This window comes from Vidua macroura, chromosome 6 (assembly GCF_024509145.1).
Source record: "Vidua macroura isolate BioBank_ID:100142 chromosome 6, ASM2450914v1, whole genome shotgun sequence".
Taxonomy (NCBI): domain Eukaryota; kingdom Metazoa; phylum Chordata; class Aves; order Passeriformes; family Viduidae; genus Vidua; species Vidua macroura.
In genome coordinates, this window is record NC_071576.1 from 44,583,242 (window position 1) to 44,598,179 (window position 14,938).

The 14,938-nt window shown below is 41.1% G+C and overlaps 1 protein-coding gene across 6 annotated transcripts in view; it reads left to right on the forward strand.

Moving 5' to 3' along the window:
* OSBPL5 (oxysterol binding protein like 5) overlaps nucleotides 1–14,938 on the forward strand; it is a 133,770-nt gene that overhangs the window by 96,942 nt on the left and 21,890 nt on the right. For all 6 annotated transcript variants that reach the window (XM_053980821.1, XM_053980824.1, XM_053980822.1 and 3 more), the window contains exons 9-10: nucleotides 8,266–8,437; nucleotides 13,661–13,880. In XM_053980821.1, the coding sequence (XP_053836796.1) occupies nucleotides 8,266–8,437; nucleotides 13,661–13,880 (392 nt within the window). The remainder of the gene's footprint in view (nucleotides 1–8,265; nucleotides 8,438–13,660; nucleotides 13,881–14,938) is intronic.

Here is a 14,938-nt window from a genome sequence, read left to right on the forward strand (position 1 = left end):
GTTCAGCAGAGACTTCATTGACTTATCTGCCTATGTATTATTCTGGGGAAGGATCTGTTGGAGGAAAATGGCATGGTAATATTGAAGAGCTGTCAGTAGATGCCTTTCAGCCACCTGAATTTTGCTGTAAACTATTTGTGCTGTGGTTTGCAGTGTAGTAGGCGCAGATGCTGGTGACTCCACATGTAAAATACCATTCTGGGAATTTGCAAAATTATGGAAGGTAAATTTAGGTCAGTATATAACAGACATGCCAGCTTGCTATGTGAAAATCTCTATAAATTACTTCAGAGGACATAAAATATCAGTGATTTATAAGTAGATAAGAAGATTAAAACCATGTTTTCATTCCATTTGACCTTCAGACTACTCTATATATTTTTTTTTTCATAGCAAATTAACCCAGGCTGTTTGTTTTACAGATATTTTTCACCTACCCCACCAAGGGGGTTCATCTATCCCGTATGCTCCTTTGGGTTTCATCTAGAGTAACTTTAGGGACAACAGGACTTCTTATGGAGTGAAATGGGCTTTCAAAGTAGTGTCCTTCTGGTCCAGTGATTAGGTTTTACATTTTCCTAAGGGATGTAAATCAGACAATGCAAATGCACCTTTGACGTGACACTTTAGAATAGGAAATCTTCCTTCATTACAGACTTTTGTGCTATTTTCCTCCTGCAGTGAAAGGAGGACAGTTCATAGTGAGTGACACCATCTTGACACTGAAAACTGCTCGCAGATGTCAGTGTAGTGAAATTATATGAAAATAAACAGAACGTATATAGACACATAGAAACACATCTGTTTCCTAAAATAGTATGCTTTTGGAACTTATTTGTGTAAAGGAATACAGAATTCTGTATTCAGGATTCTGGTTCCAAATATCATGTGCGTAGAAAGAGATAGATTGATGCAATAATCTCTTGTGGGGGAAAATAGTGCTGTAGGGAAGAGCTGCTAAATTAGAGGCATTTCAAATCCTGGTTATACAAACAGCCCACAGAACATATATACAGAAGAGTCACACAGATTTCTTAGGCAACCAAATAGCTTCAACAACTGTCTGTCAATCCAGATTTTATAAAATATTATTTCCTTAGAGACCCATGTGCTTGTCTTTCCACGATTTTAATTATTAATGATTAAACCACAGAGGCAGCCTGGCAAAGAGACCTGTGGCTGAGCTTCTACTCTCTCTTTTTATGATGTCTGCCACAGGCCAGTTACATGGAGTAGAAGAGTTTTAAATTTGTTTTAACTAACCTTAAGTTAGTAATTGCTCCTAAGGTAGCAATAGCTCCCAAGAGATCATCAGAGGTGAGACTTTTCTAGCTGTGATCTCTCTGTCTGGGTTGTACAACAAGGGGTGGAAAAGCACAAAAGGGACCATACCTGGCACATGAGAATTTTCAGTGTTGAAATGCTTGTGGGAAGTTTTCTGCCCAGTGAATTATTATGTGTCTCCAGTGTTAAAAGAGCTTAAAATAGTGAGTTGCTGGAACACATTTTGAAAATAGAGTTACTTTCAGCTTAGTGTGACTTTACTTTGCTGCTTCTCTCAAGTAGGATCCTAATGTTAGATGGAAAGCTAAGTGATCAAGGGAAGGAGGAGGAGGAACTTAGGTGCTTCTCAATCAAATATCCTAAATGTGTATGTATAAAGTAACTAGGGCCTTTGGTTCAAGACAAAATACAAGCTCTTGGACAGCACCAGCAGTGCCCTAAGAGCCACCTGCTCCAGGAGCACCCACATTATGCCTGGTAGATTCTGAGTCTGATGAGATGATCATGAAAGCGAAAGCTTTGGAATCTGTCCATTTAGCAGTGGACTTCACAAAAAAATTGATTCTGAATTGCACCAGAAATATTAGCATGAAAAGTGGTGTTATTTTCAGCTGAATGAGAGTATTTGATTTCACAGCTGAGGTCAGTGAGCTGTGGAAAGTGGGCATATTTTGTGTAGGAAGGGCAGGATGTGAATCTCCAGATAAGAGGGAAGAACAGCTTCCTCCCAAACACATGTCCTGACAAAGGGCCAAACATGAGTGTCATACATGGAGACGAGTGACTTGGAGACAGTATTAATGTCAGTAGGTCATGTAAAACATATGCAGACAAAGACATAAGGAGCAGAAACTGCTACATGTAAAGAATTCTGTATAAACTGCAGGAAAGTAAGGCTTGTATTTTGCAGTTTGTACAGTTTGATTTTAAGCTCGGAAGACAAGACTGAAATGGTTTTAGACTGGTACATTGCTTCACCTGTTGTAAAGAGGCATCTCCAAAAGGGTGTCCATGAGTTTAATTTCTTTAACACTCTGGACAAACCAAGAGGATGCAAGAGAGACAGGAGATTGAGGTAAAATGAGCTAAGCCAGCTGAGACAAATGGGGCAGGCAGGATCTGGGCCCTTGTGTATATTTGAAGTGTGTTCACATCTCCCCCATAGTGCAACCCTGAATGAATCTACAGCATCTCTGAAGAGGTGTCCTTGTCGTGTTCTTCTTAACCACAGTCTCCCATGTTAGTAGTGGAAAATGAACAAAGCATTTGGCAAATATAAGTAACTTGTGGAGGCCTCTGACTTGCTGGGAAATACTGAGTTGTTGCATATGTTAGATGTACAGTTCAGCCATCCAGGCAACTTTATCATGATCAGCAGCTAAATGGCCTACTTTTTCTCTCAGCATTTCAGAATCCCCATTTTCCCCTCTGCTGTACCATCTGTGACAGACTGTTGGTAGCACTTAAGACCATGACTTCTGGACGATCTGCAGAACCACTGCCTGGCTACAGGAGGTTTCACATTCACAGACCAGAGCAGCAGTCTGCCTTTTGATGTGTTTTAAACATCAGCCTCTGGAAAGGTCATGTCAGCCTACAGGCTCAACCTGTACAAGTGCAAGGTCTTTCTTTCTTAGCAGTTTCAAAAAAGAAGACTGCTTTTTCTGAACCAGTGATTGTGTCTACATTTCAGATTTGTGCTGAGGAGTGACTTAGAATTAGTAGTTTAAATCTGTCCCAAGCTTCCTGTCCAGACCATTCTGGAGCTGCTCCTGAGATCTAACTGGTGTGTCCTAAGCATTTTAAGTCACCTGCTTAGGTCTCAGAGTGAGGATCTCCACTCTGCCATGGGCACTGCTGCCACAGGGCATATTCCTACTAATGGAATTCAAAGTGGCAGATTACCAAGGGTTGAAATCTTAACGTGAAATTGTAAACCACATTTATATTTTATTCCTTCTGTCTGCCCTCTCCTTGTATGCTTTGGGTAGCCTCCATTGCCCAATGTGGATACAGTGTGTGGAAATCCTGATGGTCTGGCTTACAGTGTTGTTGTTTCTTTTCTAGGCATCTGGCCCTTCCCCCAGACTGATGCTCTCATCTGGGAAAGAAATTAGGTTATTGAAATAAGGGTCATGCACAAAAGCAAAAAACCACAGGGAAGATTGCAATTTGAAACCAATTTAACAATGAAATACATCTCTGGGTCTTTGCAGCTCTGGAGAAAATAGAGTATCTTTTTCGCTTTATGTCTGTTTTTCATATTCCTTAGACCTTTCACAGTGGTTTAAAATCCTGGCTTTTGCAACAAGATTTCATTAAGTTCACTGTATAAATTGCACCTGCAGCTAATTGAGAGCTCACATTCTTGCATCTTGACAGGCAAAGTGGGAGAAATCATGCACACAGGCACCCAAGTGGTACAGCAAAATAAGCAGTCAGCTGAACACGATGATCTTAATGTTCACTGGCTGAACCAAATCAGCCTCTTTCTCACCATTCATGATTTGTGTGCACTTGAACAAGAATTCATCATTTCCAGGTGACAGTCTACTTCAGATTGAATTTTAAAAGCATCTATCTTGTAAGTGTGAGACATGAGGCCAAAGCTGGAGGACTTTAATAATTCAAGAAGAATAATATTCCCTTAGTGAGGCCTCTCTGGAGGAATGTGTGGTTGCTCAGTGTGAGCCTTTTGAAGTCTTAATTGGCAAGAGATTAATCCCAGGTGTTCTGTAGCTACAGGAATGCAGTGGAAAAGAAGTATAGTCCCAGACTGATATTTCTGTGTGTTAGGGTGTGATTCCATCTAGAGCAGATTTTTCTTTCTCGTGAGTGGTGAGAGAACATTGGCTGCATCCTCCATGACCAGCTGCTGCAAAATGTGGCACATAGACTTGGCACATCAGATTATGAGTTGTTCTAGGTGAGTGCAAAGAATTTCAAAACTGAATAGCTTTGTGTTTTAAATGCTGCCTGTTTTTGTCCTGTGAGATATTTTTGTAATTTTAGATCTCTTCAAAGACTAGGACAGAGTCACATTTTTCTTTGAACTGAACCTAGGTTAGCAGCATAAGCACCTTCTGTTGTTCTGATTTTGTTTCCCCAAGAGGGAGAAGAAATTATTTTTGTCTCTTGCATTTAGTAGTTCCTTTTGTCTGTGAAAAAAAGAGCTGGTGCAAGCACATGCCTGCTTGCTGCTATTCAGCCTTGCAGCCTCCAGGTTTCTTCATGATACCAGCAGTGCCCTGCTGACCCAGGAGGTGTCCTGCAAGGAGCCATAGTGATTCCTGTTTGCACCTCAAAGCATGTACAGGACAACCAAGGGATTAGGACCAGCCAGCCTGGGTTTGGGAAAGGCAGGTCCTGCTTGACCAAAATGATCTCCTTCTATGGCAAGGTGACCTGCTTAGTGGATGAGCCCTGGAACAGGCTGCCCAGGAAAGTGGCTGAGTCACCATCCCTGCAGAAGACATGCAGATGGGGCACTTTGGGACATGGTTTAATGGTGGACTTGGCAGTCCTGGGTTAACAGTTGGACTTGATAATCTTAGAGGTATTTTCCAATGTACTTTCTGTTTCTACATAATTTGATTTGAGAACAGCTTAAAAGCTTGTGGGGAGATTCTGCCACAAGGTGACAATATACTTCTGGGTTCTTCTTCAGAATTTAAACATATGCTGAGTTTAAGCCACAGTTTGTGAAAAATTATAACTGATAATTTATTGCACTTTTTACATTGTAGCTTCAAACCTCCCAAAAGAATATTATTGTAACTTTTTTTTTGCTTCCTTCATATGCACCCTTTTGGGCTGCCATTCCTCTCTGAAGGAACCCACATCTTACATTATTTTCTGATCTAATTACCCTGTATAGAAAAAAACCTATTTGAGTCACCCACTCAAAATTAGAAGATGTGAGAATTGAGGTAGCCATGAAGCCTTCATGCAGTACCATGACTGTAGGTGACAGCCTTTAATTATGTGACCACATTCATTTCTCCCCTACTGCAGTTCCTGAGGGAGTGAGTAGACTTGTCAGGTAAGCAATTAAGTAATCCAAATGCTAGCATTTTTGTATCATCTTCACAATCCAGAAGAATACAGCTCAACAGAAAGGTTACTCAGATGTAAAAACATTTCATATAGGCCTTTAGCAAGGAAACAGGTTTATCTTGTGTGCAATCCCTGTAATTGAGAGAGTGTAATTTTATGGTTTTATGCTGCAATTAACACACCATTGACTTGCAGAGAATGTAACCTTTTTATTTGCAGAAGTAAGCCTGTATTTTCCATTTGGGTTAATGACATGTTTGTTTAGATTCACAGCACCACCTGATGGCTGAAGGCCCATTTCTGGGCTTGGGGATGCTCTGCATCCCTTGGGTTCAGTTTCTGTTAGAAATGAAAACAAGGGTGTACACTGATGCCATTTCTGTTTGCTGCAGGGCACGAGGAATGCTGACTGCTTATGCACAACAAGTTCCTCTAAAGCTTTGTGTATCTGCCTGGGACTATTAAAATGAATATTTAATGTTTTGGGTTTTTTTTTAAATTTAAGCTCCTTGAATGAGGCTTCAGAAAAGATTCAGGTTTCTCATAACGCCTCCCAGGAAGTTATCTGAAGAGTTGTAAACCTAAGTATATTGTGTAGAAATTTCCTCTGGTGACGCAGTGAACCCCAAATTTTTGACCAAGCCTGTAAGGTCATGTCAGCACCAGTGAACCCCTGTGGCAGTGGGGTGGGAGTAAAAGAGCTGCCCATGGGTCATGGCCAGCATGGGCTGCTCTGTCTACATCCCCAGGGAGGGGGATGTCTGAGGGAGACTTTGGGCCACCCTTGCCTCAGCCATCATAGGAAAATGAATGTACCTGAGAGATGCAGAGCACTGAGGAGATTACCTCGGTGCTGCCCTCAAAGGGCTCGTGCTGCTACAAATAAACCTACCTGTCAAAGCACCTGATTTTAACAGCCTATTTAATACAAAAATATCTTGACATATGCAGCATTTCCAAATATCATATCACAGAGTTCTCACTCTGCGGAACTGGAAAATAAAAGCAGTTTTAAAAGCAGAGGAGAGTCAAGGCGGGGAGCCTGAGCAGGAGTGTGCTCCCTTGTGAGGCACAGCCTGAAACAGATGCGCATAATGGTGGGTTTGGGGGACAAGGAATATGTGGGAGGAGGTGGATTTGTGCTCAGTGCAGCCATTAACTCTAATGGGTTATCCATGCAAATCCTCCACATAGTGAGAATGGCATAAATCTCTGCCTGTAGAGCCTTAATGCAAGAATATTTGTTAAATACAAAATAGTGTGAAATCAATTCCAACAGTATTCAACCTGTCTAGTCTTTTATTAACTATTATTTGTAATATTATTATTAAATCATAAGTTGAAGGAATTTATTGGATAAAATTAGAATAAATGACTGGGGCTCTGCAGTGTTTGTGGCAAAATGTTCAAGTGCAGGTCTTCAAAGATTTGAGATGTTTTTATTTTACTGGTTGCAGCTTTGTATCAAAGCAAGCACTAAAAGCAACTCAAATTTGTAAATATTTCTTTATATGCATGTTCTAGATTTTTTTTAAGCTGTCATTGGTCTTGTAGGGCCAAATTTTGGTAATGTTGAAGTTGATGGGAATTCTGCCCAGGAGAGCAGCAGGATCCCAGTGAGATTTATGCAAGTGCTTGATACTGTGTGATAGAAAAGAATTTAATGAAATTTTTGCCAAATGGGACCAGGAATTAATGCAGTCCAGGGAAACCCTGTTTGCAGCACTTGCCATTGCTAGAGCAAAATCCTTTGTTTCCTTCACTGCCTCTCAATCACACTTCTAATTATTATGAAATGTATTCTGAGAAGTGTAATGAAGAGCTCTGTTTTACAAGCTTGAAATTAGAGGATAACTCCCTTGATACTTCAATTCTCAAATGTTCAGCTAATTTGCAGGTGCCCTGGCCTTATTAATGACTGCACTACAGAAGCAGGCTGTTTTCAGATGCTTCCAGGAGTACAGCAGCTCCAGCACTGTGGTGGTTGGGCTTTAGCACACAGCTTTCTGGCCTTGTATGGATCATTGCAAAAGGAGCCAAGGGTCAGCTTGGTTTCCTGTGCTTTTAATTTGCTGTCTGTCTGTGGCACCTCTGCAGGCCATAAGGAAATCCAGTGTGGCTGTGCATAGGAGCTGCAGATTGTCTTGGCTCTGTGCCATGCTTATAATTTCTCCAAAATGGACCCTTCAGGTAAAGATTTTTTTGCGTCAAGATAAGAAAAAGTGATAACCCACAGAGATTATCTGATGGACCAGGCAGAGAGAAGAAATAGAAAAAAAAAAAAAGTAAAATGCAGAGAAGGAGGGAAAAAGAACAACCTGGCAACTTTCTCCAGTCTCAATCACTCTGTCACATATTGACTATCTTGGATTTTGGTTGGAATGGTGGTTACTGCAGCCAGCATGGGACCCCTGAGCAGGCTGTGGTTCAGTGATCCCAGAGTAAGCAGGGATCTCTCCCACACAGCTCAGTGCCCTGGCATCTCCCTGCCATTGGGAAGTGCCTAAGGTGGGGATGCCAAGTGGTGAATGTGTTTTAGGGAGTGTATTACTTGCAGATGTGAGATGCTGGGTGGTGTGGAAGCACCGTGCCTGCACAGATTCCCTGCATCTCAGACTAAATCAGAAAGGGCAATGAGATGTGAACAAGTTGTGGGAGATCAGAATGTTCTTAGGGAAGAGGAAGTTGGGGTGAGCTTCCCACTGTATCACCCATGCAGATATATTACTCATGCAGCCACTAAATCTCACCATTCCTGGCAAGATAACCTAGGGATTATACGTATGAAAAATATATTCTACCCAGTGACTTCCTAAATTATAATGATAATGAGCTTTACTTCCAGGCAAGAAGCTTTTCTAGAAGCAGTGCATGAATTGTGTTATTTACTCTGCTGTGCTTCAATAATTCCTTTTGTTTTCACAGGCCGATGCTGGCTGGATGCTCTGGAGCTTGCTCTGCGTTGCTCCAGCCTCTTCAGGCTCAGTGCCTCCAAGCAGGGAAAGGGTGGAGACATGAACAGCTCGGGTGATTCTGCACATGCGGGGCTCAACCACCTCTTGCACACCAGTGCTATGTCAGACCAGGAGTTCTTCCAGTAAGATGGGGCTGTTACTCCTTAACGTACAGAGAGGTGGCATATGGCTCAAACTTGAGCATAATTAAGCCAGAGTCAACTGAGGAATTCTGTTTAAAAACCAGCCTGTGTGTTCTGCTGCTGCATCCCTCATCAATACATGGGCTGGGTGTTGCCATCTAATGCTTGAACGCATGGGCTGTGGGAAATCTCAGCTGTGTTTGTTTGTACATAAACAACTTTCTTCTGTCCCCTGCTTGGGCCAAAATGGTGTCTGGGGATGCCAGCATGAAAAATGGCTTGCCTGAGTAAAGATTGCAGAATCTAGCTGCTGTAGTTACACAGACACAGTCACTAACAATGTCTGTGTGTTGCTAGCACATATGGCTCTGAGACTGATCTATTTTTTAATAATGTGTACTCTTCCCTAGTAGTACTGTGTTATAGTCAGCAGAGTGCACACACCGCATCCTTAGTTTTATAATTACTTTCTTTCTCTGCAGGGGTTTTGAGGGGTGTCCAACTTCTTCCTTGATGAATCAGATAAATTTTTACATAAGGGGAAAAAGTCCCCACAGCCTCCTTTCTATTCATATTTCTGGTATTACTGTAGCATTTTGGAGCATCAAAGCTCTGTACACATTAAAAAGCCCCAGGCCTTTCTGTTGCTTATAACTGAATAAGCAACTTCAAAAATCCTCCTGGTATAGACATTTGGCCTTTGGAGTGAGAACTGGGAGAGGTAGTGTCTATTTCTAGTTCTGCTGATTGGAATTTGACTTTTCGAGCTCAGAGCACCATCAGTTATGCAGTTTCTAGGGTAGCAATTCTTGCAGTCTGCAATGATGACGCCTTGCGGAGCAGGACCTCACCCTTAAGAGGTTTTCTTGGTCTCTGTTATAACAACAGCAGGGGTCTGAGTCCTCTTCAGAGTGTGAAGGTATCTCTGGCCCCATGGGACCAAAGGGATGGCAGCATTTCAGTCTGTCCTTTGCCCTGATACATTCTGGTAATCCCAGCATGTGTTCTCCAGTCCTGCTCTTCAGGTTTTTATCTAGAGTTTGAAGAGAGCTTTATTGGGAAGCAGTGGGAGAAGAAAAGGAAATCTAATCTCTTACCTCATAATGTACCCTAGTACTTCTGCTTGTGGCCTTCTTTCGTAATACTTTCCTTACGTCTGGGAGTCTCAGTGCTCACTGGGGTAATGAATTCAGGAATGCAGTGGACTTGTTTTTTTGGCTGATGGATGTGTGTACAGAAATATACATAATATTAAAATGGAGCCTGTGGCACTGAGAACATTCAGGCAAACCCATGGCTCCTGTAAGCTGATGCAGAAGATAGGGTTAAAACTGTAGTAAAGTATTTCTTCAGAATATGATGTGTGAATGATGCTTAAGTGATACCTCTATTTCACCTCTTAGTTGTCCAACATTAAAAGCCCTCTTGAAATATGGGACTCAGTAGTAGCAACACACATGGCAGAGTTTTCAGCAGGACAGAGTACCCACAATTGCAATCAGATATTTCTTACAGGCTCAAATTTTAGCCGAGTCTGGTTCAAGCTGGGCGGTCAGCATGTGGTCGTCTGGACAGTACACTCTCCTTTCTGAGTCCTACCTCTGTTGGGAATGTGTACCCAAACTCCCCAGTGCATAAAGCCCAGGGGAGTTTGAGGGTTACAGGACAGGAGGATGACTTGCTGTCATCCCTGAAGGAATGAAGAACATTTAAATAAGGGAGAATGCAAAACCCAAACTGTACAAGTGCTGAGCAAAGTGGTTTTGGTTTGCCAGTGAACAGTGGCTTCTTCACAGGGATTCAATCATTCTAATTAAATGCTTTCCCTACAGGGAATCTTACCAATTAAATTGGCATGAAGTTGTTAGGGGGCCAGTTAATTACATTTAACTCTATCTTCAAATTAGCCAAACTACTCTGTTAAGAACAGAAAAAGAAAGGGAAGATGATGGATATTATAGGGAGAACAAAAACCCCTTGGGAGCTGGCAAAAGCAGATTTTCTGTTGAGCCAAAGTTGCATTTGTCTGCTGGCTGCTTTGCTCCTTTCCTGCTGGGAAACAAATCAAGATTATACAGTGATTTCAAAATCCATGTCTTTTGAAGCATATAAAAATGAGAGAGAGAACTGTGTGAGTGAATCAAAGGCTTAAGTACTGTGCACATCACTGACTTTAGACAAGAAACTTTTAGGGCACCAGGCACTCTTCTTTTTAATATGAAGTTGTATTTCTTGTGGATTCCATGTCTTATCTCCAGCAGCCCCAGGAATCTGGCTGGTTACTCATTTGCAAAAGCCAAAGTTTTTTATTTGCTTCGTGTAGAATAGCAGTATCAAACACAAAGAAGTCCTGGTCAACAACTGATGTTTCGAGGAATGCCACTTAGAGAATAAAGCACTGCTGTAAGAGAACTCTAATATGCTGAAACAGTAAATTATCCATGAAAAGTACCAGGTTGCCCATGTTCATGGTGGAAATCCAGTGCTGACTTTTAGCATAGACATTTCCCCCCTCAGCTTTTGGAGTCTGGTCCAAATCTCATTGGAAGCCCCTGTGAAGTCTTTACATTGATTGGTTGGCCAAGCTCATTGCATGACGTTTGTTTTTAGTATATCACACATATTCAATGATGATTCTCTTTGGAGGAAGAATCTGGGTGCACTTCAGCATCCCGTATTTGATCCTCAGAATGAGAAGCATCTGTTTTCTCTTTGGTTCTCCAGAGTGGCTCTGTGGCTCGGGATGTATTAAGTCTTGTGGTGGTGGGTAATCAGTGCACAGTTGAGTGGAATTTCATATGAATCTGATTTCCCTCTTGGACTAAATCTGAAATCCTAAAAAAATACTAAGGGGAGGGGTAGTGGTGAGAGAAAACTAAGAAAAGGGTAATTTATTCAATTAAAATTCATATATTTCCCAAATGTGAGGCAGGTGACACTGGAAAACTTGCTCTTTTTACAAATGTGAAATAGAAACAAGTCCTACTTCTCAGCCATGAACTAAAAGCCTTATAATGAACTGTTCTTTCAAGTATTTTTTTCCCGATGGAGAAGACTTTCAGTAGGTCTAGGGAGCAAAGCAACCACAGACAACACTCACATGTTTACCTGACCATTGAAAAGTTAAGGAATAAATTAGGTATTTAAATGATCCAAACCTAATATTTTCCTGGACATACGATCCAGGGAACAACTATGGTAAGGAACTGTGGGATAATGTCTCCAGACAGCTCTCTCCTCATCTTTTTTCTGCTTTATGATTTTAATTTCACGTGTGTGTAGTCTGTGCCTCCAGTGTATTTGGTTATCAGTCACTACATTTGCTGCTTGCTGACTAAAAAAGAGAACTAACATACTGGCACTAGAACAATGAAGACACATAACGTCTGATAGCAAATTATTAGTGCTGGTCATTTACTCTTGATTTATGACTCTTATTTAATTTTACTGTACAGTACAACTGTCAATTAAAAAACCTTGTGGTTTGTATATATAAACATATATATATATGTGTGTGTATATATATATATGTGTATATATATGCAGACATGCATATATTTACAAATGCAGTTAAAAGAAAGATTTTCTAAAGGCACAGAAAGCTGTAAAATGACACTTCCAAAAGAGCTCTAGAAACTGGGCTCTGCCAGAAACTGAGCTGTGGCTGTCACAATGTAGCTTGCTTGGCAAGTTAAAAATCATGAGCTTATTTCAGTGCATAGTTGGAAGTTGAGATCTTCTGAAAAGCTGATGCCAGTTCTGCATTTTGATTCTTCTGTTTTTTTTTTTTTTTCTGTTTTTTTTTTGTTTTGTTTTGTTTTGTTTTGTTTTGTTTTTTGGGGTTTTTTTGGTTTTTTTTTTTTTTGTTTTGGTTTGTTTTTTTGTTTTTTTTTTTAGTTTAGTGTAATCTGGCTCTACCTAGCAATGCTTAATTATCTTTTCAAAATAGAAAATAACAAGAGCGGGGAAAAGACCAAGGATGGGAACTTTCAGCATTCATCCTTAGTAAAAATTGGAATATGGCCAGAATGGCCTAAGAAAATGCCCATCATAGAGAAACTTGACAGAACATTCCCATGTACTGAGAAATCTTGGGAAAGGAAGATAGACTACAGGAAGTTACAAAACTCTTCAAGATCCACGGCCTGTTTAGATCCTCTGAAACGCTTTGTATAGCTAGGAATCTTTTTTTATTGCTCTATGCAAGAGCAATTTTTCATGAGGTCTCAGTTACAAAATTTTCAGAGGAAGGACAAGCTGAGAAGTTCAGCAAATGGGAGCTAGGCCAGGCTATGGAAGAGGTAATGTGTGTGCAGACATGTATGAATAAAGAAAACTGTTTCCTGTGGTAGATACCACTTGAAAAAAGTGCATTTAGTGAGTACTTTTCAGCACCTGATCTCTGGCCTGTGCAATCATGTTTGCCATCTGTCATATGAACTACATCTGCTTTTTCAAGTGGAGATGCTATAGGTTACTTGAGAGAGAATTTTTTGCATTCTCTAAAGTCTGGATCACTGAGCGTGAAGCTTGTTACACCTTCCATGCTTTCCCTTAGATACTGTTATAATTTAGGAATTCTTACCACATGCAGTTGTCCACTCCATGCTTTCAACTCTGTTCTTCCACACAGCATCATCTGGGGGAAGCACGTTCCCCCAGAGGAAGGAATGGATGAGGGAGGGGTATGTGTGTGAGAAAATACTTGCTTCTATTAGTTTTTAAATTTTTCTTTTCTAGTGTAGGACTGACTTAGGACCACCCTCTGTTGAAATAAAATAGCAATAGCACTGAAAAGAAAATGTATCCTCTAATGTCATATTTTTAATACGTGCTGCAATCCACTGATTTCTGTAAAGGGAAAAATCTCTCCTGATGGATACTTCAGTTCTCTTATCAGCAGTGTAGAGTTGTTGGAGCACTCTTGCTTTGTATCCCTCTGGTCTGTAGGCTCCCATCCAGAGCCAGCAGCAGGGCTATGTAATGGTGGGTAAATGGAGTTGGCACATTTTGAAAAGTGCAGTTTGGAGGGGAAAATTTTGATGGAAAATAATTCACTCTTTCTGTGATAAAACCCTTGTTATTCAGGAAATCAGTGTTGAGATTGTCATGGTCTGCACACCCTATTCTGAGTCCTGGGGGTATTTTTACTGTGTTTTAAAAGCCTTAAGCAATGTGCCTTTGTAAATCAAAATGAAGCAAGTAATGAACTGTGTGTTGCAGGTTGAATGAATCAACCCTTGAGAACAACCACCACTTGGAAAATGATGCTTTTTCAGACAAGTCAGAGAGAGACAACATAGAGGAGTCAGAGAATGAAGCACATGAGAACAGCAGGAAGACAAATGAAAGTGAGAGTGATCAGTCAGAAATACAGGGAGAGGTCTCTCCAGGAAGGAAGGGGACCGCTTATATTGAACAAGTCTATGAAGAATTTGGAGAGGTAAGAAAGCAAAAATCTTGATTGCTGCCTGTTCCTGTTAAAATGTAGTATTTGTCATTCAGCCTTTTAGCTGTATGGCAGGTAACAGCCAACTTTATGAGTTCCAGTGTTTTACAGACAAAGCAAAGCACAGTTTGCTGCTGAATTATGTGGTGTTATCATATGCTTTAATAATTCTGCATTATGAACAGTAGCTCTGCAACTGTGCTTTCGTGCATTTCTAGCATGAGTGATTGCTTTAACCAGTTATTGCATTAAAGATCTGCACAGCATTGGCACATTCATGGAGCCAGCAGGAGGGGGGATTATTATCCTGGGCATGTGTCCTGGCCAATTAAGGCACTCAGTCCTTGTGTGATACAAAATATGACACTTCCTTTTTTTTATTATGCTTTTTTTTTTGTGTCTGAATGGAGCATTTGAGCCATTTGATTGCTAAATGCCAGTTGCTGATCTGAAAGCCATTTCTCATGACATTTAACAGCAGGAGGCTGCATTTCTGTTCCACATAAGAGCCTTGCTAGCTGATGTCACTGTGACACCTCTGAGGAAGGCAGTGCTAGAGAGCTGGGGCAGCCAAGTGTGCTGTGTGAGAATCAGTCTGAGCCGGCAGCAGAAGAGCTCTGCTCTGAGCACTTGCTTGCCTGCTGCTTTGAACAAGGAAGCTGATGTCTTTCTTGTTGGTGCTTCAAAGAAACACACTGCTGGAGAGCTATTTTTTTTTTCTTAGAGTCACAGAATTGTAGAACGATTTACATTGGAAAAGACCCTCAAGATCAAGTCCAGTTATTAACTCAGCACTGCCAAGTCTACTACTAAACCATGTCCCTCAGCACCACATCTACATGGCTTTTAAGTACCTCCAGAGATGGTGACTCCAATCACCATCTGTTCCAGGCCGGTTCCAATGCCAGACAATCCTTTTAGTGAAAAAATTATGCTAATATCCAATCTAAACTTCCCCTGACATTGCTTGAGGCCACTTCCTCCTCTCCTATCACTTGTTACCTGGAGAAGACCTCCTTTCAGGTAGTTCTAGAGTGTGATAAGGTCTTCCC